The sequence below is a fragment of the Delphinus delphis genome, chromosome 6 (assembly GCF_949987515.2).
Source record: "Delphinus delphis chromosome 6, mDelDel1.2, whole genome shotgun sequence".
Taxonomy (NCBI): Eukaryota; Metazoa; Chordata; class Mammalia; order Artiodactyla; family Delphinidae; genus Delphinus; species Delphinus delphis.
Window position 1 is genome coordinate 105452907 of NC_082688.1, and position 26125 is coordinate 105479031.

The 26125-nt window shown below is 40.1% G+C and overlaps 1 protein-coding gene across 4 annotated transcripts in view; it reads right to left on the minus strand.

Annotated features, from left to right (window-relative positions):
* The window catches only part of KIF13B (kinesin family member 13B), a 187258-nt gene that overhangs the window by 18605 nt on the left and 142528 nt on the right, over positions 1–26125 (minus strand). For 3 of the 4 annotated variants that reach the window (XM_060015252.1, XM_060015251.1, XM_060015248.1), the window contains 3 exons: positions 22731–22769; positions 16743–16854; positions 9306–9439 (listed from right to left, as the gene is read on the minus strand). In XM_060015252.1, coding sequence (XP_059871235.1) covers positions 9306–9439; positions 16743–16854; positions 22731–22769 — 285 coding nt within the window. The remainder of the gene's footprint in view (positions 1–9305; positions 9440–16742; positions 16855–22730; positions 22770–26125) is intronic. The other variant, XM_060015250.1, reaches the window with a different exon arrangement.

The window sequence follows — 26125 nt, forward strand, 5'->3', positions numbered from 1 at the left end:
CTGATATTCCTATTTAATTCAATTACGTGAAACAACTAAACGGCCCACTTCTTCTATCAAGAAGTAAATTGTTTTATCCGTTGATAAAAGTGAATAAGCCCATCCAAACAGACTTTTTATTTCACTCTATCATATATGTGTTACTTCAACTTACTTGAGGCCCTAGATACAGAAAATTTTAAATACTAATATTTCTGAAGTTGTCACGAAAGAGACTGTTCCTTATTTTTTAGGGTTTAGCTAGTTTACTTTTTAAACTTCTGCATGATAATTATTAAAATTTATTTAAGTATTTATGTGAAAAAGATTTCTATTTTTTAAAAAGAGGATGTACTATTCACTCCATCCGCTTAGTTTCTCAAGCATGCATGAAGGATGAAGGATGTTTACCTGAAACGTAGAATGGCCATCAATCTAAAAACTTAAAAACAGGGTCCAAATCTAGACCGTCCCCACCTCGGTGTGCCCTGTAAGCTAAGAATGGTTTTTACATTTTGAAGTTGTTGAAATAAATGAATACCTTGTGACATGTAAAAATTATATGAAATTCAAATTTCAGGGTTATAAATAAAGTTTTATTGGAACAAAACCAGACCCAATGTTTGGACCAGAACTACAGCTAGTTCTGACAGACACTGTTTGGCCTGCAAAGCCTAAAATGATACTATCTGGCTCTTTACCAAAAAAGGTTGCAACCTCAGGTCTCCAGAATCATACAGAAGTATACAAGGCCCATTTGTGAAGAACGACTGGCAGACTGAGGTCTCTCCCATCAACTCGTATCCTGCCTCAGAAACTACCTTCTTTTCATTATTTTTCAGATCAACTACTAACCCTGATGCTGAAGACAACCTGTCAACTTAGTGTCTCTAAGTATGTCAATATCCATACATTTCTGGGGCAAAGATAGATGGTAAGATGTTATGATTTTGGAAAAGAAAACAGAGAGAAGAGTCTCATTTTGTAAAGTAGTAAGAATGCCTAGGGTTTCCCTGGTGGCCCAATGGTTAAGAATCCGCCTGCCAATACAGGGGACACGGGTTCGAGCCCTGGTCCAGGAAGACCCCACATGCCGCGGAGCAACTAAGCCCGGCGGCTACAACTACTGAGCCTGCGCTCTACAGCCCACGTGCCACAACTATTGAAGCCGCGCACCACAACTACCAAAGCCTGTGCACCTAGAGCCCGTGCTCCGCAACAAGAGAAGCCAGTGCAGTGAGAAGCTCCAGCACTGCAACAAAGAGCAGCCCCTACTCACCACAACTAGAGAAAGCCCGCGCACAGCCCAAAATAAAAATAAATAAATTTAAAAAAAAAAAAAAAAGAAGAATGCCTAAGAACACATCCCCAAACCAACTGAACAGAAATCACCTGCCTTGAATTCTTGGGTTTTTTTGACCACGCTGCATGGCATGCGGGATCTTAGTTCCTCGACCAAGGATCAAACCCTTGCTCCCTGCATTGGGAGCGTGGAGTCTGAATCACTGGACCACCAGGGAAGTCCTACTTTGAATTTTTTTTAAAAGTCTGTACTCCAGAAGGGCTGTGCAAACTTCCCTTTGTTAACTCAAGAAAAAGCAATATAGCATACCATATCCAAATATAAACTACAGGGGGAAATAACCTTTAAAAATAACCTGAATAATTAAGGAAAACTCAAGGCTAGAAAACAAAGTATAGATACCTTTTCTTATTTTAGTTAGTTAAGATGATGAACCCTTAAGACACCAGGATAGGCATTTATATGGCTTGTTTCATCAGAGGAGCCCAAGTATGAAGAGCCTAAAACAGCATCTTCATGCACAAGGGAAGAACCAGTAGCTGTGTTTGTTTCCCCCCATTTTATACATGGAGGAATTGCTGACATGAAACCCGGAAGAACTAGCCAAGCATCTTTTCAACTAGGCCAGAGATGCGCAGGGCGCTGCTTTCCCTACTCAAGGCCCTGTCCATCTTCCACACTGGAAGCTGTGTTGAAACCGGAGACACACATCCCTGAAGTCGACAAGGCAGCCATAAGCAAAGCGCAGGACACTTAAGAGGGGCAGACGGTAAAATAAAGATAGGCCGGAAATGCGGCTGTGTTTTTGATGGTGGAAATTGAATGTGAGCGTTAACTCTTTAATTCCCCAAATGAACCAAAGATGCCATTTGGAGCACCTAAGTTTGAAGTACATAAACAGCTTCATCTGAACACAATCTTCTAGATATATGAAAAAAGCTATTATGCCACATTAATTCAATCTAACTAATTGGAGAGCAGGAAGTGCTTTCAATTATTGTATGTGCTGTCTGAGAAACACACTTGAATATGAGTACAGATTTCATTAATTGCAGTTCATTATTTTCCAGATTAGTTACTAAACTTGCATCAGAAGGTCAAAGACAGCAATTTTGTCAGCTGCCACCTCTCTCAGTGCTGTATCTTTTGCATTTCTGGAACTCAGACAGAAACTGATTACAAACAAAAACAGATCTCCATAAAAATGACAAACATAAGTCTTTACGAATATGTTCGAGCCAAATGATTCTGTAAAATATAAGAACCTTTGTTTTTAATGACTTTCTTAAAATCTTTATTTTCTTTCTTTAAATTTTTGTATTCCTCAGAATAAACTGTTAACTTCTATCTTACAAGAAAAGATCCATGAGCCTTTTCAGATGCTGAAGTATGCACCCCCCCAAATAACAGAATCTTGATCTGAGAACCTGCTGACTCCAAAGAACAAGTTAATAAACATTTATCTTTTCATTAGATTTTCACTGTGGTTGTGTGTTTGTATCTTTGCATGAGGGAGGGAATTGAATGTTCTTGTTTGAAAATGTCAAGGACACTCTGATTAAAAGTACTTTTTTGATAATAATCATTCCTTCATTACACAACTTCTGCCTCTCTTCCACCTAATCTAGCAAAGAAAAGAGGGAAGAATGACTGGTAGAAACAGGATCTATTCCATTCCCCGGTTCTTAGTGGGAATACTTTTATATTTTCAAAATCTTACTTTTACAAAATAGAAGTGACAGAAAGCCCTGGGGGTTTTTTTAGAGAGTACCCTGCTATCTACAAATCACTGTACTCATTTACGGTTGTTACCATTCTCTTCGTTAACTTCATTTCTGTTGTTCTGTGCCTTTCCTACTGCTGCTTGCCTGGAACCATCCTTACACAATTCTTCCCTGCCTTTGGTGTTGATATCCCCTGAATGCTTATACAGTCAGCTCTCTTAGTCATTGTTTGGTCAAGCTATAAATAACTTCTTTAATCCTTCTTCATAAATCATTTCTGATGTTATTCTCTGAAATAATTCCAGTTGGTCAATGAATGTCTAGTAGTAACATACCCAGAACTAAGTGCAATGATCTAAGTGTTGTCGATGCCGGAGAGAACCCAGGTGTGGTGTTTAGGTGGGCTGCTGTGAGTGTCTTTGTTACTGTGACTCTTCCAGAGGAGTTTAAGTCTCCAAATTAACTTGGGACAGAAACAGAAAAAGGAAGAAGTTTTGAGATCTTTCATCACAGTCAGGTAGGAAATGGAGAGGGCAATGGCTTTGAAAATGATGAAAAGAGAAAGTTGGGTGGGGACAGAAATGAGAGTGTGCCTGTCTTATTCTATAGTCTGCTGGGTTACCACGTACTGTCTCTGCTGATCCATTTGGGGGTTTCTGTTTAGTTTGTTGTGCCGTCTCACATTAGAAATCTTAAACAAGGGGCTTCCCTGGTGGCACAGTGGTTAAGAATCCGCCTGCCAATGCAGGGGATACGGGTTCGAGCCCTGGTCCGGAAGGATCCCACATGCCGCGGAGCAACAAAGCCCGTGCGCTACGACTACTGAGCCTGTGCTCTAGAGCCCGCAAGCCACAACTACTGAGGCCCGTGCACCTAGACCCCGTGCTCGGCAACAAGAGAGGCCACTGCAGTGAGAAGCCCGCGCACTGCAACTAGGAGCAGCCCCTGCTCACGGCAACTAGAGAAAGCCCGCATGCAGCAACAAAGACCCGACGCCGCCAAAAATAAATAAATTAAATAAATAAATTTAAATAAATAACTTTTAAAAAAAAGAAATCTTAAGCAGGGTTACTATCTATTTTTTGTCTCTAAGTTTTATGCAATGTTAATACCAATATTTATCCCTTCCTGTACTGTAGAATTGATCCAGATTCCTTTTAGGCATGTGCACTGATTTCTATTTTTCTGGGTTCTATCTTTGATGTCATTCTAAAACCTATATAAGTTTTTTAGTCCGGTATTGATTATTTAATGACTATTTATACGGGCCATTGAAATTAGTGTACTAACAAGGCAGTAGTAGCCAATTTAAACCAGAATCAAGACAGAGAGCAAGCTTCGGGGTATTTGTGTATTTCTTTACGCTACACTACATACCTCACACAGAGCTATGGCTAAGCCAGGCAGTGGGCAGGGTGGTCTAGGAACGTTCATCAGCATGAATTTTGTCCTAGGCTTTCTGGCCTGGTGATACAGAGGAAGGCATGGTGTCCCTCTATTTCTGTAATGCATCTAACAAAGTCTCCCATAATCTCTTTGCTAGGGAGAGGGGGAGACGTGGGTTGGAGATGGAAGTTACTGAATATGCAGAGCTGAAGTGTGTCGCTCTGTAACTTGGGCAGAGATCTCTAGTCACATATGACAGAGTTCTCTCTCACGCCCTAATGTTCCATATTTTGTTTGTGACTCAAATGCAGACTATGCCCTTCAAAGTTTGCAGATGATAGTTAGGACAGAAGTATTTTTTAAATAATTATACAAAAAATATCTTGCTATCCTAGGAATGTTGAAACAAAATCAAGATGAAAAATTTTCTAAATGAATCTGAAGATCCTTATTTAAGTATTTTTATACTTCAACTAAACAACATAATAATAAAAAGAGAAGTGCATTGACAAGAGTGTAAGCAAATAAACAAGCAAACAAAAAAGGGGAACGTTAATTGACCAGAGCACAATGAACTAAAAATACTTGCCTTTAAAAAAAGTGCAATCATATGCCACTTTGGTAGAAGTACATTATTCAAAAGAGGACAGTGACAGTTGCACTATTTTCAAGCATAGGGGTTACAGTATCACTTCTGGGCTCCCCACTTTAAGCAAAACCCTGGCAAGACAACGGAAGAATGATGAGGCATTTATTGTAAGAGATATAGTTGACTAGTCTTCAGCTATTAGGTCTGGAGAAAGCCTAAAGGAGCACAGAACCTTTAACTCCTGGGCAATAGCAGAAAAAAGCAGAGGCAAAGACTAGGTAGAAATAAAACAACCTTCTTCCTGGAGGACTTGGAGGTTCCACACGGAGGGAAAAAAGTAAGAACCTCAACTTTCAGGTATCAAATCTGATTTCCAAGTGAATAGGATGCCATTAGAGTGAAGATTACTATAAAAAAATTGGGAAACACTAAAAAAATCTAGCCAATATAGCATTGCTCTTGTTGCTGTTATTTTGAAATTCCATTAACGCTCAAGTGCCCTAATTTCAAGGATGGAACATCGTTTGGGTGACGGCAACTTAAAGCATACTTAAAGTGGTCCTAGTAAGGGAAACCTCTATATTGATACTGTCATTTTAAATTATAATTTACTTCTCTTAAAACTTTAGCAGAGATAGTAAAAATGAGAACACAAGCATCTTTGATCAAATAAGTCCGAAATTATAAGCTCAAGCTTTCCCCTCCTTTAAGAGTAGTTCTTTAGTGGAACCTGCATTAATCTAGGAAAGAAACTTCATAAATATGTCTCGATATCTCAAATTCCCACTCAGATGTGATTCTCTCACCTCCGAACTATAACCACAGTCCTTTACACCACTGGATGACACCTGGTACATGCAAACTATCTAACATTACAAGCTGTACAAATGTCAATGGTCAACCAACATATATTTTCCATTGACTATGCCCCTGCCCTGAAGAATTACATTCTAGAGTGGAGATAACCGATAAGCATATAAACATAACAATGACTCCCAATGAAAAGATTAAATATGGGAGTACACTGTAATATGTATGGTAGATGCTATTGTTTTAGTTTGGTTGGTTCAGGCCACTCTAAACTCAAACGTATTTACTTAGAGTGGTCTTTCTTGACCATGCTATTAGCAGACAAGTCTACTAGAGACCTAGTAGCCACGCAAAGACTTTGGGAGAGAGCAGTCCAAGTAGAAGGAAAAGCAAGTGCAAAAACTCTTGAGACCAAAAGGAGCTTCATGGTTCATGCGACAAACAATAACAACGAAAAGGCCAATATGGCTTAGCATGGTGAACAAAGAATAAAATGAAGGGAATAGGGACTTCCCTGGTGGTGCAGTGGTTAAGAATCCACCTGCCAATGCACGGGACACGGGTTCGAGCCCTGGTCCGGGAAGATCCCACATGTCGCGGAGCAACTAAGCCCATTCGCCACAACTACTGAGCCTGTGCTCTACAGCCCATGAACCACAACTACTGAAGCCCACGTGCCACAACTACTGAAGTCCACGCACCTAGAGCCCGTGCTCCGCAACGAGAAGCCACCACAATGAGAAGCCCGCGCACTGCAACTAGAGAAAGCCTGCGCGCAGCAACTAGAGAAAGCCTGCGCGCAGCAACGAAGACCCAACACAGCCAAAAATAAATAAATAATTAAATAAATAAAAAATAAAGGGAATAAAAGATTAAAAGTCAGGAGGCTAGATCACATAGGCCACTGTAAACCACAGTAAGGAATAGATTTTATTCAAAGAGAAGCAGTGGAAGGTTTCAAGCCATGAACTAATGTAAGGCCTTGGGAGCTCACCCTGGCTTCTCTGTGAATGACAGGACTGTGTGAGGCAAAAAGCGTCAGTTAGACCAATTGATAGGCTGCTGCATAGTCAAGGCAAGAGACGATGGCATGGATGAGTGATGAGAAATGGAGATGGCGAGAAGTCACCGGACTGAAAGTGGTACCCACAAAATTTTACTGATGGACTATTTATGAGGTGAAGCAACTAGGTGGACATTTGTGCTATACACGCTGAGATGGGCATGTATTTTGTAAGTATTTTCTGTGCTGGGAGTAGACAGACTTGGGAGCTGAAACCAGGAGTAATGCTTTGAACTTGTAAAATGTGAATGTCTAATGGATTTGTAAGTGGAAAAGCTGAACAGGTGGTTAGCTCCATGAGGCCAGCGCTCAGGGGCAAAGCCTGGGCTGGAGATAGAAATGTGAGCATTGTCAATGCATAAAGAGTTAAAAGCCACAGAGCTGGATGCGATTACCTGGGAGGGAGCTCTGGAACACCTGAATATCAGCGGCTTGTTGGAATAAAGGGTCCCAGAAAAGGCAACTGAGAAAGACTGAGCAGCCAACAGAAGGGAAGCCAGGCAAACTCAGCGCTAAGCGCTAAAGCCCAGAGACACAAATGTTTCCTGCACGATTGTCGAGTCCACGATGAGGACTGAGAAGTGCAGGCAAGATAGAGCTCTGGTGACCTTGAGAAACGGTCCTTCAAGGGAGTGGGGATTTCACCAACCAAATGGAACAGTTTAGCTCCACCATTGAGCATCTTTGTTAAGGCCACTTTTGTATTGACATTCTCATTTATTTATGAACTATGCAGCATCTGGGGGCTCTTTTTGTAACATCTTTGCTCATATATGCTCAAAAAAAGTAAACTGAATGAACAAATATTCTTAAGATATCTTCAAAATATTTCAAGATTACCTCTCTTAAACTGGACATTACAAATTGCGATTATCCACCAATCACTAGATTTCTTTCTAAACCACTGCTGTTCCTCTCATATCCAAAGGGACCAATCACTCACTGGCAAAACAGTAAAAGTAACTTCTTACGGTAGCAGGTGATTTGACTTGCTACATCAAAAGCTTAAAGTCGCTGATAATTATAACAATGGTAGTCTGATTCAATGACTTCTAATACTGTTCCAATTTCCTTTAACTTACGTTAACTCTGTCTTCACCAAACAGCAATTGAAAAACAGTGGATATCAAACTTTAATGTGAATAAGAATCACCTTAGGTGCTTATAAATGCAGATTATTAGATGTCCCAAGGTGAGGTATGAGTTACATTTTTTTAAGGTCCGGCTGTATTTTTTTAAAGTTACCTTTTTAAAAAGCTACCATGGAAATTCTGGCACAAACAGTAAATGAATCATACTTTGTGAAACAATGATGTAGCAGTTTAGAACAGAATAACGTATGCTATGACGAACCCGTGGCAAAATCTGTTTTGCCTACCCTCACCCCCACCAAATATTAGGCTTGCTATTTCTTTTAAGCTCTCGCCATCTCAGATTCATTTTGGTAACTGTCAAGCACCCGTTAGTGCCCGGTTAAATTTAAACATTTCCAAAAATCTCGATGTTTAATTTTTTTCATACAGTATGTGTGCATCTATGCTGATATATATGCTCATATAATCCTAGAATGAAAAAATTATGTATTTGCATAGCAACCTTACAAAACTAATACCATCCCCCTTGAAAATGCACTTGTAAACTTAGAAAAGTCTTTTAAATAGTTAAGGTCTCAGGCAAGGAGACTCACCTACATTTCTGCAACTTGAATGTTTAAGTGAATGTGGAGAAGCTGATGTCAAAAGAACTATTTCAACAACTGAACATGCACTGTATGTGTTTTTGAATGAGTATAAATAAATCCCCATTTATCATTTTCTGCTGAATTCACACCTATATGAGGCTAAAAATTGCATTTCCAACAGCCTTCCCAGGCACCATCACACAAGAGCAGCTTCCTGATTATTTGGAAAACCCTTTAACATCTTCTCTAAAACGTCCTCTAAGGCCCGGTAGAGAGTTTTAATAAAAAGGGGAAATAAGACACGTTATCACTTTTAATATTTCAGTGAAAGAACAGGTAAACCAGAGTAGAGGAAAAAAGAGGTTGAGCAGCAAGGACAGGGATGATGTAAAATTGTGTGAAATAAGAAACGAAATCAAGAATTAAAAATAGAATTACATTTTCTGTTTGGCAATACACAAACAACACTAAGTGCACTTCATAAATTTCACTATTGTTGCTCTAAGTGATATGACCATAAATCACGTTAGTAGTGTACTTGGCATTTTTTAAAAGCAGAAAGGATTGAGAGCGTCACTGCGTTTAAACAGCTCTGTTATCTCCGACGAGAGTGGAAGAGAAATTATCAGAGCTTTTACCAGGTCTGAAAGCCCAGCTCTGACGCCCCCAGTGCTGGTACCCTCTCCTTCCAGCTTCAGCGCAGCGCAGAGCATCACTGCGCCAGCAACCTATTAGGAGCACGGGCACTGTTGCCTTCGTGACGCTTTTACCTGATGTGTGAGGGGAGATGGCTGTTTGCCCCTTTTCTCGTCGCGGACGGGGAAGAGAGACTTCAGCAGCTTCGGCATCTGCGGCACGAAGGATCTTACTGGACTCAAGTAGGAGGCTGCTAGGTTACTCAGTCCTGCCAAAAATATTGAAAGGAAAAGAGATAAGGCAAAAACAATTACAGAGACATCTTCCTTACTGTAAATTGGCCACATATCCTTTGTAAGCAAATCTAACAATATAAATCAAAAAACGTATCCTTAAAAAAATTAATATTAAAAGACATGCTCTTATTATAGTTACCCTCAAACACAATGGTGTTTCCTTTTCCAATTAAATAGCAGCAATTGGGGTACTTCTAAAATGCTCTAATATCCATCGTGCCTATTAAATGTGAAGGGTAATCCAACCCCAGGCCTTGTCACTAACTGGTCAAGTACTATTGGGTTGGCCAAAAAGTGCTTTCGGTTTTTAAGTAAAAATAAAAGACACATTTTTCATTTTCACCAAGAACTTGATCAAACAATGTATTCACCCTTTTGTTCCCCTACCTTCTGCCATTTTTCAGGCAACTTCATAATTCCGTCTTCCCAAAACTTTTTTTTTGTATTTATTTTTGGCTGTGTTGGGTCTTCGTTGCTACGCGTGGGCTTTTCTCTATTTGCAGAGAGCAGAGGCTACTCTTCGTTGCGGTGCGCAGGCTTCTCACTGCGGTGGCTTCTCTTGTTGCAGAGCACGGGATCTAGGCGCACAGGCTTCAGCAATTGTGGCTCGCAGGCTCTAGAGCGCAGGCTCAGTAGTTGTAGCACACGGGCTTAGTTGCTCCGTGGCATGTGGGATCTTCCTGGACCAGGGCTCGAACCTGTGTCTCCTGCATTGGCAGGCAGATTCTTAACCACTGCACCACCAGGGAAGCCCCCAAAACTTTTTATCTTTTTAAGCAAAGAACTGTTCAAGATGCCTTTTACATTCTTCCAGGGAACTGAAATTTTTTCCATTAAGAGAATTTTGTAAAGACCAAAATAAATGGAAATCCAAAGGTGCAATGTCTGGTAAATATAGCAGATGAATCAGAACTTCCCAGCCAAGCTGTAACAGTTTTTGCCCGGTCATCAAAGAAACATGCAGTCTTGCATTATCCTGAAGGAAGATTATGCATTTTCTGTTGATTAATTCTGATGCTTTTCATCGAGTGCTGCTTTCAGTTGGTCTAACTGGGAGCAGTATTTGTTAGAATTAATCGTTTGGTTTTCTGGAAGGAGCTCATAATAGAGGACTCCCTTCCAATCCCACCATATACACAACATCACCTTCTCTGGATGAAAACCAGCCTTTGGTGTGTTTGGCGGTGGTTTATTTCACTTGCCCCACAATCTCTTCCGTGCCACATTATTGTAAAGTATCCACTTTTCTTCGTCTGTCACAATTTGTTTTAAAAACAGAACGTTTTCAGTACTTTTAAGTAGAGAATCGCATGTGGAAATACGGTCAAGAAGGGCTTTTTCCCCCCTGCTTAACTTACATAGAACCCAAACATCAAAGCAATTAACATAACCAAGCTGATGCGAATGACTTTCAACCTTGATTTGGATATTTTGAGTATGTCGGCTATCTCCCAGGTGGTATAACGTTGATTGTTCTCAATTAATGTCTCAATTTGATCGCTATCCACTTCAACTGGTCTACCCGACCGTGGAGCATCGTCCAGCGAGAAACCTCCAGCAAGAAACTTCACAGACCACTTTTGACGTGTTCGATCAGTCACAGCACCTTCTCCATACACTGCACAAATCTGTTTTTGCGTTTCAGTTGCGTTTTTACCTTTCTTGAAATAATAAAGCATAATATGCCAAAAATGTTGCTTTTTTTCTTCCATCTTCAATGTTAAAATGGCTACACAGAAATTCGCCAATTTGGATAAGCCTTTTTTTAAATGCACGCTGATATGGCAGCTGTCACAATACAATCTAACAAAACTGTTTCGAATGAAGTTAAAGACAACTAACTGCTACTAGAACCACGTTACAGAAAAAAAACCAAATGAACCTTTTGACCAACCCAATAACTTCTGCCCTAGAATAAAATGGGGCTTTTCATTTTTAAATCACATAGCCAATGACACACTCGTACAGCTCTCCATCCAGACTTTAACCTCTTTAAAGTCAGGGACCATATCTTATTCTACTTTAATTTTTCATGCTGTTTACTGAATGAAGATGATGAAACTGACCTTTCAGGAAGACAGTGGTGTTTGAGTTGTTTTCACAAGAGAGGGACAAGTGCCCTGAACCAACCCTGTTCTTACCTGCTCTTAATTACCAAAGGCTGGGGTCAGACGTGCAGATAACGCCTATGATATTAGGAGACTTATTAATGCTTTATTCCTTATTCTTAGTGAATAAGACTAAATTTTCAAGAAAAACGAATTCAAGTCATATGTGACTTGAAAACTGTACCCTAATTAACACTTTAAAAAGAAGAAGCCAGTCAACTTGAGGCATCTGTATATGAGGCTGCCTGAAGAGAAGCACATGACCATCCCCACCTCTACTCCACGCTGGACCAAGACGATGCAAGTTCATTGGCAATACAGATGGTGCACAGACCTGTACGGTTAAGGTTTTACCTTTTCCATAAAGGACTATTAACTCTAAGTAAACTAGGAAAAGTTACAGAAGGATATTCTGTAATCATGAGCTCAGTCATTAAAAAAAATACAGCAAAGAGAAAGCTATTTGCCAAGAGACAGGTCAAAAGCAAAAATAGGGATGAGAGAAACAAAAAAGAGGAGACAAGGGAATTCCCTGGCAGTCCATTGGTTAGGTCTCCATGCTTTCACTGCTAAGGGCCCCAGGGTTCAATCCCTGGTCAGGGAACAAGGATCCTGCAAGCCTCGCGGCATGGCCACCAAAAAAAAACAAAAGAAGAGACAAACAAACAAAAAGTTTAAGATGAATAAAGAGGTAGAAGATATAATCATCTAAATGCTAAGAAAAAAATTAGGAATAATCTAAAGTTTTACATGCAGTTAAACTAACATTCTAGAGTGAGGATGACCTCTAATTAAATATCTAGCCAATAATCAACTAAAGGCTGCATCTATCACAGAAAAAGAGATAATCAGACATGATGTGTCTCCTAAGGGAAGTACATAAAACTACCCATTCATTTACCCTACCTTCCGTCCCTCCCTCAAATTAGCCTGAATCTGACCAAGGCTGTGGATCTAATCACCAATTTACAGGAAATACATGGGACAGAGAGTCATGTTTAAATAACCTGGTGAGGATGTCACCAGTAAAAGTAAAAATGTACAGAGTCTATGTACAAAACCTGGTCTCTTCAACAGATACAAGGCAACAGGGAAAAAAGATGAAGAGCAGATAGACTAAACAGACTTAAGACACGTATCAACTAATCACAATGTGTGAACCTTACTTGGATTTTCATTCAAAATGACTAAGAGATATTCTTGATCCAACTGGGGAAATCTGAACACTGACTAGATGTTTAATGATATTTTGGAATTATTTTTCATTTTTCTTAGGAATGAAATGTTACTGTGGGTATTACTTTAGAAATACATGTACAAGTATTTACAGATGAGATAATATCTGAGATTTGCTTTAAAGTCATTCTGAGAGGGTGTGGGGACGTAGTGGGAGCACAGATAAGTAAGCCTGGTGATGCACTGATCGTTCTGAAATCAGCATGGGGCACCGGAGGGCACACCATGATTCTCTTTCTACTTTGTCTGATATTTTCCATAGTAAAAGGATTCTTCAAAGTGAGAGCAAAATAAAAACTTTAACATACAAAAGAAACAGTTTGTCACTAAAAAAAAAAGATGATTGCTAAAAGCGCTAATGATGGATACATAGTCACTAAAAAAGAAACTAAACTCAGAAGCATGGAATGAGCAGGAAGCAATGATGAGCAGAGCAAAGTGGTAAACATGCAAATCAAGTAAACACTGATTAGAATCTTTTTCTTTAATTTACAGAATTTTTAAACAAGGTAGTAGTCTATGACCAAGTAATTTCACCCTAGGTATTTACTCAACAGAAATGTTACAAAAAGACCTATACAAGAACAAGCTTTAGTCACAGTAGCCAAAAACTGCAAAAAACCCAAATGTCCATAAACAGGAGAACTGGTTAAAAACTGATAAATGCCACTGTGAGAGTGAAATATCTCTCAGCAATAAAAAAGAATAAATTACTGATACATGCAACAGTATGGATGACTTGAACAGATATGCTGAGCAAAAGAAGCCCAACACAAAAAGAGCACATACTATATGATTCCATTTAAATGAAACTGTAGAACGGGCAAAAGTAATCTGAAATCAGAACACTGATGCACTGTGGGGAGTAACTGGAGTCACATAAATCTTCTAGAGCTCGACTGGGGTGTAAGTTACATGAGTAAATAAACTTGTCAAAACTCATTAAATATGACCCATAGACTAGAAAAAAGCAGTCAGAAAAAGACTAGGGGATTGGTCATGATGCTGGAGTTAGCAGGTAAGAAGTTTAAAAGCAGTTTTTATACACAGGTCCAAGGATGTAAAAAAAGATATGGTCTTAACAAATATACAGGTATGAAAGAAATATCAGCAGAGAAATTAAAACTATTTAAAAAAAGCAGCAAATGGATATTCTAAAGCTAAAAAGAATAACTGTAATTTAAAAATTCTTGGATGTGCTTAATAAAAAACTAGAAATGGCAGTAGAAATTATCCAATCAGAAGAAACAAAAATAAGATAAAAAGATGAAAAATTATAATCAAAATAGAATAGAGCTTCTGTGACCCATAGGGCAATATTAAGCAATACAACATGTGTGCAATTAGATTCTCAGAAGGACAGAAAAGGGCAGGGGAAAAATGTAATTAACTAATAGTTGAACATTTCCCAAAACTGTTCGAAAAATCTCAATGTATAGACCCAAGAACATCGGTGAAACCCGAGCAAGATAAACACTAAGAAAACTATACCTAAGCACATCACTGCCCAACTTGCTAAGAAGAAAAATAAAGAGAAAAATTGGAAAGCAAACAACGTAAACAAAGATATACCACATGTCGTGGGAAAGTGACACAAATGATGGCTGAATTCTCATCAGAAAAGAAGTGTAAAAGATAATGCAGTGTCTTTGAAGAGCTAAAAGAAAACAAGCTATCAACTCAGAGTTCTCTACCTAGTGAAAATATCCTTTGAAGAAAAAAGTGAAATAAAGATATTCTCAAAAGGGGAGACCCATCTTCTCAAGGAAAACTGCACAATAATACAGGATATTCTTCAGGCTAAAGAGAAATAATATCAGATGAATATATGATCTTCAGGAAGGAGTAGTGACAGAAATAATAAATATGAAGGAAAATATAAAAGATTATCTATAGTTTCTTAATTTCCTTAAAAGACAAAGAGCTGTTTTAAAGAAAAAAAGAAAAAAAAAAAAACAACCACTGTAAAATGGGTTCACAACACCTATAAAAGCAAAAGATACAACAATAATACAAAATAAGAGGGGTGGGGGAACAGGTAAATGGAATTACACTGTTGCAAGATTCTTATATTTGTGCAGTGGGAAGTGGTAATTATCAATTCTAAGTAGACTGTGGTAAAATTAAAGATACCTACTAGACTCCTTTAACAAAGATGTTAATAAGTAAATACAGGTATACCAGAAAGCCAAAGAAAAAATAAAATACTGCAAAATATTTTTCAATTAACCCAAAAGAAAACAAAAAAGATTACAGAGGAAAAAATAAATAAATAGGCCAAACAGAAACCAACAGCAACATGGCAGAGAAAACAATAATAATATTAGATGTAAAAGAACTAAACATGCCAATTAAAAGGCAGAAATTGTCAGACTAGATAAACAAAAAACACTAAACCTAAATATGCTGTCTATAAGATAATCACTCTTAAAGATAAAAATACAGGCTAAAATTTTAAAGACTGAGGCAAAGATACACCATGCAAGCAATATGCAAAAGAAAGTTCGTGTGCCTATACTAATATCAAGCAAGACAGATTTCAAAGTAAGAGTATTACCAGAGAGCTAAAGGGACATTTCATAATAAGAAACATAACTATGTCAGCAAAAAATAACAATTCCAATGTGTTATACCCAGTAACAGAGTTTCTAAATGAATCATGCAAAAACTGTTATAATTAAAGGAAAAAATAGACAATTTCACAATCATTGTTTAGAGATTCAACACCTTCTCTCAATGACCGACAGAACAAATATGAGGGGGAAAAAAATCAGTAAAGATACAGCAGGTTTGAACAAGGTTATCAACCAACTTGACCTAATTGATATATACAGAACACTGTGCCCAAAACAGAATAGACCTTTTCAAATACACATAGAATGTTCACTAAGATAGAATATAGTCTCAAAACATTTAAAAAGATTGAAATTTTGAAGAGTCTGTTCTCTGCTCATAATGAAATTAAATAAGAAATCAATAATAATAATACACCCCCAAGATATAGGAAAATGAATTAATATGCTACCCAATAACCCAGGGGTCGAAGAATAAATCAGAGAAATTAGAATATCTGGAACAGAATGATAAAAAAACACATCGTGCCAAAATTTGTGAAATGCAGAAAGAAATAACAATCAATGAAACAGAAAATAAAACCAAATTTGGCTCTGTGGGAAGACTAAAGAAAACTGACAAACCAGTTTCAAAAGTATTTAAGAAAAACAGAAAGAAAACAAAAATTATCTATTTAGAATAAAAAGAATGAACATAACAACAGATCCTATAAACATTAAATGATCAATAAAGGAACACTGTAACATTTATGTAAATAAATTTAATAATTTTGGTGAAATAGAAATTTCCCTAAAAAACATAATTTATGAAAACTTACAAAGAAATATAAAAAGTTAACTTTATAATAAAGAAACTGAAGTCATGATCTAAAATCTTCCCACAGAGAAAATTCCAGGCCCAGAGAGTGTCACTGGTGAATCCTGTCAAACATTTAAGGAAGTAGTAATACCAAGTTCACATAAACTCAGGAAAAAAAGATGAGGAAATTTTTCTCAAGTCACTTTATGAAACCAATGTAATCATGATACCAAAACCTAACAAAGACAATGTTATGAAAAAGGTACATATATTCATCATAGAACATATGCACAAAAACTCTAAACAAAATATTAGCAAACAGAATCAAACAAATATAAAGGACAACACATCATGATCAAGTGGTATTTCTCACAGGAATGCAAGATAAATTCAACATTCAAAACAATGGGACTCAACACGTTATGATAAGGAAGGGGAAAATTCAGACAGGCATTAACTCGTAGGACAGTGGTTACCTGGTAGGAAATCCTGATTTAAACTACTTCTGAAAGATGCTCAAATTTCATGACAGTGATTGAAAAAGGAAAATATAACTTACCTGGATCAGGAGAATGGTTGTTTTGGGGACAACCAGGGGGAGATGGGGCAGCCGGAGTGGTTGCTCTAGAAACAGCAGTTTGCGATACATCCTGTTGACTTTCCCACCGGCCCTATTAAGGACAAAATCAGGAATTTTGATTCATATCAATTAACAAAAAAATCTAAAGATACTGAAGAGAAATCTGTTACACATTACTAAAGCTTTATTCTTGTTATAAGACATGATAAATCTTATTACCTAAGTACCCTTCCTCTTCTTTATAGAATTGTTCTCCCTAATAATACCACCTCACGTCTGGGTATCCCCTATGATTAGTGATGTTGAGCATCTTTTCATGCGCTTATTGGCCACTCATATATTTGTATATTGGAGAAATGTTTGTTCATGTTTTCTGCCCATTTTGTCCAAATGGCTAAACACTTGCCTAAGGCAGGACTGAAGCCAAATGCAGAATGAACTTCTAGGATAAAGATACAGTCTGAAGTTTTGTTTTTTTAAAAAAAGCATTTCTATTTTATTAAAAATTTTAGGTGTCAAAATTCAAGAGGTTGACAGTATAGTACAGGAATAGCAACTTCTCATGCTGTCGGTGGTTTTCCTGTACCTGCAGTCGCTCCACTGCACACTTGTGAACACTGGTGTTCACTCCCCGATGGGCTAGGGACGGGGCAAGGTGGTCACGTCTGCCAATGCAAAGACCTGTGCCAGCGACGGTGCACCTTCCTCCCTCACAGCAGCTGTTGAAGGTAGAGACTTACCTTCTTTGCGTCCCCTAGACTTGAGGACTTGGTCAATCTGTGAGATGATGCAATGTCATTGACAAAATCACATGAACTAAATAAACCTTGCTTTACTGCTTACTACAATTTACAGCCTCCTAATAATCTTTCTCCTATATCATGCTGCTTCTCACAAAACAGGGATTTAGTAAGACATTCCTCTTGAAATCCTCCCTTCCGCTCTGCTCCTTAGGCCCTCTCTGCTCTTGTGCCTCAACATACCCTCTTTCACTTCAGATTCTCGACGGAAGCCTAGGAACAATTCTAGTACAGTCAGGCATCTTCTCCTCCGCCACATACCATTCATGAAAGTAAAAACTCTAGAACAGCATATTACCAAGCCATTCATTTTTTTTAACAGATATTAAAGATGAGTTGCAGTTAAGCCTAAACCAAGTAGTCACAAGGTGCCAATAATGGTAGTCTCCGAATTAACAAGTCTGACTGTACTTTCAACTTGTCTTGTAAATTCCCATTAAAGAGATTTCACTGCATAATACAAAAACAATGCCCACCAGCTGATGGATTAGTTTACCTGTCTAGAGCTTGAGCCATAAAAATGGTGACAGCACCAAAACACTCTGAACATCAGTCCCATCCGGTAAAGAAATAAACCCCAACCCATACTACCAGTATAAAAACCAGTAATGAAGATGAGACATAACTCTTTTAAATGCTGTACGTTCTCTTTTGGTCTTCTGATAATCACTCTGACTTCTTTTTCACCAGAGTTTAAAAAATGGTATTTTATATTAGTTTAAGCCAGTACTCCACAGAAGAGTGACCCTGACGATCAACTTGAGTCTTCATTAGTAATCGCCTGCAAAGTAAGTTCTTTGCTGCTCCTGAAGGTGGATGGGGGAAGAAAGCCCTCTTAGGTTGCCAACATGTACTGGAAACCTATCTGCTTTTAGCAGCAACCTAAGTACTGATCATAAAATCGATAAGCCCTAAGTGATCTGGATCCTGTTTATCTTACAGAAGCCCATTTTCCCCAGGAACTCTCTCAGCACTTGATATTTTAACACATGGTATGATGCTCAACAGTAGGAAGCTAGGAAGCAAGAGAGACATGAAGAGATGATGAGGGAAATGAACTATGAACATGTCACTGTAGGAGCATTTGTGTTACTATGAATCACACACTGATTTACATACTTTAATGTTTCATTAACTTTTTTGCATTTAAATTTAATTATCTGTCTGGGAAGCTGCAGCTTTGTGTACTCTGGGACGTCACCATCAGGTGACGGGACAATGAAGTCAACACTCTACTGAGCTCAGAGGAAGAAAAGTCTCACGCTTTCTTTACAGGGTTTAAGCTCATGCAAGGTTGTTCTGAAGACAACATACTTGATTTCAGAATAAATCTGTTTTCATACTTTACATTTTTCTTCCTGGTTTGGCAGCTGACATAGTGGGACTCTGTCCCTTAGGAAAACTAAGCAGCAGATTTGGAGTCAGCACCTCAGCCATTTGGTGTGGCCCAGTGACAAATACTGTAGGTGTCACCTCTTCCCCAAGGCACACTCAGGGCTCTGCTAGCTTCCCGGGTAATTTTTACCAGCTGGAACTCCCACACCCAATGTTACTCCCAAATCTGAACGGAGGCAGTAACTCTTATTGTCTCATATATTCGAATATCTCAAGTGAAAACATTTGAAAGAATGCACACAGTACTTACACAGAGCCTCAGCCATATCGTTAGCCCCATCAGAGAACGAAAAACGGAGACTCATTTCATCCATCTCCCTTAACCACCATCTTAACCTTGAGGAATCTCACAGTCTCGCTAACCAGAGACGGGGACACAGAGTGTCTCAAATCGCTCTGGGACAGAACAGGCTCTGCTTCCAAGGGAACAACAAATTTGGATGATAAACTGGTATAACACTCCTCCCTCCTCTTTCTGATACCTGCAGATCTCTGGAGAAACACTCCACTGAAATCATTCACTATATTCTTTCTCTCTGGCTGTACATGTCCATTCTCTTGCCAGGAGTGGAATCTGTGGTCCGGGGTCTAGCAACACACACTGCCACCCAGGGACAAGGCAATTAGTGTCTTTCCAATACATTTCACATGCTTGGCTGGTCCAGGGTTATTCTCCCTTTACTGAAATGTTGGGGAAGAAAAAAGGAAGCATCCCAGTTAAAGGTACTTCAGAGGGAGATCAACTCAGGACAATGAATAAAAAGGACTTGGCCAGACACCAGGCCTTTCTGCTTTCTTATGAGCTCAGCTCTCAAAGTCAAAGAGTATGGCATTTTTCTTTTTAAACTTCTACCACAGTAATCCACGCTCCACTACTGAAATCTGGAAAGATCAATCTGTGATGTTTCTGACATTTTTCATGTCTATCAACCTTCAGAATCAGCCACAATGGGACTTCCCTGGTGGCGCAGTGGTTAAGAATCTGTCTGCCAATGCAGGGGACACGGGTTGGAGCCCTGGTCTGGGAAGATCGCACATGCCATGGAGCAACTAAGCCCGTGCACCACAACTACTGTGCCCGCACTGTAGCGCCCACGAGCCACAACTACTGAGCCCATGAGCCACAACTACTGAGCCCACGAGCCACAACTACTGAAGCCCCCGAGCCACAACTACTGAAGCCCCCGCGCCTAGAGCCCGTGCTCGGCAAAGAGAAGCCACTGCAATGAGAAGCCTGCACACCGCAACTAGAGAAAGCCCTCTAGGTGGTCACAAAGCACCGAGCTGATCTCCCTGTGCTATGCGGCTTCTTCCCACTAGCTAGCTATTTTACATTTGGTAGTGTATATGTAAGTCCATGCCATTCTCTCACGTTGTCCTAGCTTACCCTCCCCGCTCCCCATGTCTTTTTTTTTTTTTTTTTTTTTGTGGTACGTGGGTCTCTCACTGTTGTGGCCTCTCCCGCTGCAGAGCACAGGCTCTGGACGCGCAGGCTCAGTGGCCATGGCTCACGGGCCTAGCCGCTCCACGGCATGTGGGATCTTCCCAGACCAGGGCACGAACCTGCGTCCCCTGCATCGGCAGGCAGACTCCCAACCACTGCGCCACCAGGGAAGCCCCCCTCCCCCCATGTCTTTAAGTCCATTCTCTATGTCCATCTGCGTCTTTATCCCTGTCCTGCCCGTAGGTTCTTCAGAACTTTTTTTTTTTAGATTCCATATATGTGTGTTAGCATATGGTATTTGTTTTTCTCTTTCTGACTTACTTCACTCTGTATGACTGACTCTAGGTCCATCCACCTCACTACAAATAACTCAATTTCGTTTCTTTTTATGGCTGACTAGTATTCCATCGTATATATGTGCCACATCTTCTTTATCCATTCATCTGTCGATGGACACTATGCTTAAAGGCAAAACCCAACAGAGAAAAACACAGCACGCTCTCAGCTGGCTTGAAGACCTGATCGGTCCCCCTTGGGCACCTCCTGTTTTCCTGTTACCGCTCTCCAGACAGACACAAATGCTCTGGGTATTCCGTCAAGGGGTCTGGTTTTGATCAGGAAAGTGACAAAGAGGTAAACAAAGAGAAGCACCAGTGACATTCCAGGTCCAAAGGTGGCTTCTCGTGCAGCTAAAGAAGAGGTGACTCATATCTGGTACCAGCCTTAACTAGTGCCACACTACATAACTGCAGTTTTCAGGAAGGTGATGGGGCCAAAACACACAATTCAGTTTTGTTAACTGAATATTCATCCAGGCTTTTGGCTATTTTTAATTGCACCATAAACCCCAATCAGAAGCTGACAAACATCTTACTAACTTATTTAAAAATATATAATTCCATTTAAAATGTCTTTAAGTAAGACCAGTATTTTCTGTTGACAGAGTTCCATGGATTGCAAAAGATCTCAAGGCACAGCCACTGTTTAAATGGAAAAATAATCTGCTGAAATTAATTCTGCACCTAAATGTGAGTCTAATCTGGTAGACTGGTCACAAAAAGTTTGCTAAGCTTTCATTATACCTATACAAAAACTGCCTTACAATAATGATGAAATAGCCAGTAACAGTAAATAACAACATCACTGCAATTAGGAATATTTTATATTCTTAATTGAAAAGCTTTTCAAGAGTGATTTCTTTTAGGCCATAAGGTGAAATTAAAAGTTAAGAGTAGTTAATAAAATTCAATTTATCTTTTTAAGATCAATTAGCTCATCAGTTGCATCTTGGTGGAGCTCAGTAAACAATTCCAACTTTAATATGTAGCGAGCATCAATAAATAAGGCCATGCAAAATGTGGCTGGCCGAATTCCAAGTATTATAGGCCAAAGTGTGACACTGTTTTAGTACCTTACCACTTGCTCTCACCTCCCCAAGAGCCCTAATCCTATCACACTCTCTGCTCCTGCCTCCCGGACACACCTTTTAGTGTTACTTCTCTCCCGACTGAGTAATCTTTGCCATGACATTAACTGAAAATTAGTAGGGAAAGGCAGACTTGAACTTACTCCGTGGCCTCTCCCTGCTTCTAAACCTGGATGTTCTGATATTAGGTGGGGAGGACACGGCAGATTCTCTGGTCTGTGACTCTGATTTCATAATCAAGAAAGAGGGATAGACACATAGATAATGGAACAGAGAACCCAGAAACAGGCCCACACGAGTTTGAAAGGTAGATGTAACTGTGATTATAATTTTCATTTTTTTTTAAATACAGTTTCTAGCATTTTAAGCATCGATTCCAGGTTAAAATTATATTTCCGACTCAACTTCCCTGTATGTTAAATACTTTCACGCAAGGAAGCCAGGATGGTCCCACTGAGCAAAGTTCTGTGGCGTTGAAGGAAGGCCCGAGGCACTTTTGCTCTCTTCTTTGCTTCTCTCCCCCGTCCCATGCTTGAAAAAAGTACAGCTTAAAAGTTCTCATTTACTGTATCATTTGCTTAACTAATAAATTAACTCCTACTCTTCACATTCCAGAGCGTTCTATATTCCATCAGATGCCTTTGTTCCTGGTCTCTTCTGACAGATATTTTCATAGCCCAGGTAACAAGGAACATTTGAGAGCAACTGTATATACCGATTACCAAAGTTATTTTTACCAAAGGGTAGGAGCCAAAAACTTAGTACAGTGTCAAATTTAGTCGTCTTATAAAAACTACATTTAAAAATGCATTCTTATTCTCAAGGTAAAAGCAAGCATGTTTTAGGATAGTAGGATAATACTTGTATCCCACTCATTAGGAAAAACCTAATGGATTAATTACCTCTCCCTGGATCTCTGAAAACTGCAGAATGAAGGAAGTCTCCAAAAGAAAAGAAGAAAAACAACATGAGTCTTTGAGATTTTCCAGAACAATTTCTTTAGTAATCTCTCCTTGAGGATTTTGCACGAAAATTATTACAGATAAAGCAACTAAAGACCTTCTCAAACCACTACTTACTAGAGAATAAAATCTTCTGCTAAAAAGGGTAGAGAATAAAAATTTTTAATTTTAATTTTTTTCAATAGGTAATTTGTTCCCATGATCCAAAAAACAAGTAATATAAAAAGGCACACAGTGAGAAGCCTCCTACCTCAGGTGCCCACATGCTTCTACTCTCTCCCCAGGCAGGTAAGTAATGGTATCTGTTTATCATATATCCTTATAGGGTTTCCTGTGTCTATGTGAGCAAATCCATAAACAGTCACATGCACCTCTCTGTTTCCCTCCTTTTATAAGTCAAATGGTAGCATACTGTGCTGCACTGCATTTTTAATCACTAAGTATATCCTGGTGATCTTCCGCATTAGTACCTGGAGGGGTTCCTAATTATTTTTTACAGCTGTATAGTATCCCATTTACTTATGTGTGTGCACGTGTGCACACTCACAGGGAGAAAATAGATTTAACCAGACCAAACCAATGGACATTTAGCTTGTTTCCAATCTTCTGCCATTATAAACAATGTGGCAATGGGCACCCTCATACATATGTCATCTCATATGTCTATGAGCACGGCTGCTGTGTAAAGGGGTTTAATAGGACTTGGATAATTTGTATGTCAACTAGTTTAAACACTACCCTGAGGAAGTCTATTATGCACAGCATTATAACAATTTTGAATTCAAAGCAATGCCATATTTGACGATGTTTTTCATTGTTTCGTTTAAAAGACCAAAGGGAGGAATCTCTGTTCCTTGCTGCTATTGGTGGAGGGAAATGTTTCTTTTCTCGCTAGTAAGAAAATACAATTTAAAAAATATTTATTTTCCTTAATCTTTTTTAAGAGGCCCTGCTTTAAATGATAAAACTACTGAGGGCCCCGCACCCGCAAAAGGGGGAACCACTTTGTGCTCCCTGCTGAAGTGAGCCTGGAATCAAATCCTCTTTGATGAGTGTTCTTATCACTGTTTCCTAGCATCAGTTATGATCCTCTGTCACCTGAATTTCCATACTCGTTAAACAGGTCCATCCATTAAATCTTAGAACAGTTTTCCTCTACCTCTCCCCTAGTGAAAAGCAAAAGGTCTCTGATTTTGGTATGTGGACATTCATAAAACCTACTGATCTGGACACAAGCAGGAAGTCAAGTGATGCCCATGGTGACAGTGATGGAGTGGATGGAATCCCAGCCATACCTGGTAACCATTCAGGGTCCATGGGGGCCAACAGTTCACAAGAAGATAAAATAATAGCTCCACAGCTGAACTGGGAGCACGTTAGTAATGGGGAGCTGGCCTTTCTGTTTTCCCTGACAAGAACTCCACTGCCCGTCAGAGGCTGGGGACTGCTGTGGTTGCGCAGGGGTGAGAGACGCCAAGTTTTGAGGGAGACTGCAAACTGCTGCAACAGGAGAAAAGCGTCCTTCACTGTTTGGAGGCATCTGACGAAAACTGAAAATACATGCTGAAATAGAGCGGACACAGCCAGATCCTTGCTGCTGGGACGGCACCAGGACACCAGTAAAATCTCAGAGGGTAGAATTTCCTCATCTTCTCTAAGTTATACAGGGGCCCCAGGACATCAAGATTACTGAAAAAGGAAAGGTCCTGGTAGAGTAACAAAAAAATGTGTAATTTATTTACTCATTTAATATATGCCCCACTGGGACTTCCCTGGCGGTCCAGTGGTTAGGACTCTGTGCTTCCACTGCAGGGGGCACGGGTTCGATCCCTAGTCAGGAAACTAAGATCCTGCAAGCTGCACAGCACGTCCAAAAAAAAAAACCCAAACAAAAAACAAAACAGGGCTTCCCTGGTGGCGCAGTGGTTGAGGGTCCGCCTGCCGGTGCAGGGGACACGGGTTCGTGCCCCGGTCCAGGAAGATCCCACATGCCGCGGAGCGGCTGGGCCCGTGAGCCATGGCCGCTGAGCCTGCGCGTCCGGAGCCTGTGCTCCGCAACGGGAGAGGCCACAACAGTGAGAGGCCCGTGTACCGCAAAAAACAAACAAAAAAACGCCCCAAAACACATTTTGCTTACTTCTCCCCTATCCTCCACAGAAGAGACTGCCCTGGGAAAGGCCTCCAATAAACTCTTCACTCTCACACCCAAAATAGTCTTTTCAACCCTCATTTCGGTCTCTGAGGAATCTGGAAGGAGCTCCTAAACCGCCTTTCTCCGGCACCAGTTTCCAAGCCGCCCTCCTGCACCTCCCCGCCTCTTTGAGGACTCCGGTCCGTTGTGGCCCTGGCCGGCTTCCCCTCCTGCACAGGCCTGAAAGTATCACCATCACGCCCGCACAGCCTCGCCTCTGTGCTCAAATCCCTCATGCTGTTCCAACCAGGTCCTGAGCTCCCCAATCTGTCTTCAGCTCAGGTTTCCAGACCCCTGAACTGGCAGACATAACCTTTTGTCCAAAATTGACCTCAATCATTTTCTTCCCCAAACCTGCGCCTGCAACATTCACCTCTCTGCACTGTCACCCAGAGCCCAAGCCACCCTGTCTCCCCTGGGCTCCACCTTATTCTTCATGTCGCCGAGCTCTAGAGCTTCCATCTCCTGAGCACGTCCTGAATCTCTCCCTCCCCCTCCCCGCTGCTGAGACCTCTACCCCACCTGCTGTCCCCACCCTCACTTGTGCATTGGTAACTGTACACATTTCTACTATGTACATTATTCTAACGTAATTTTATACACCACAGCCAGGAACATGAGTGGGGTTTAGGTAGACTGTTTAAAAAGACTCCTTCAAGGGACCCAGCTCCCCAGCTACTCCTAGGCACATCTATAGGAACTTCTGAAATAAGGCCCCTTTCTCTGGGCTCTACCCCACACTGCACCCTCTCTGCTTTACTCATGCTCTTTCCTCCTTCCACACTTCTGTTCACACTCTTGCTTCAACCCCTTCCCTGCCTTGGGTGGACCTTATCCTCTTTCAGCATTAAGCTTATTGGGGGCGGGGAGTTCCCCCTCTCTGTAGCCTCTCTTGGTCCCTGAATAATACCTATAAAAGTGCCCACTCCCTCCTCTGGGCTCCTACTCTACCTAGGCATACTTCTATTACAGCATCTGTGTTCCTTTATTCTGTTTATTTGGTGTAGATGAAACAATAATTCTTTTTCAAGCAGATACTACTGTTTTCTATTATTTTCTTCATTTAAACATAAGGAAACTAGGGTGAGAGAGAAAAGCTGAAGAAATTTTGGCTACTTTTTTTCAAGGAATTCATGATACAGGA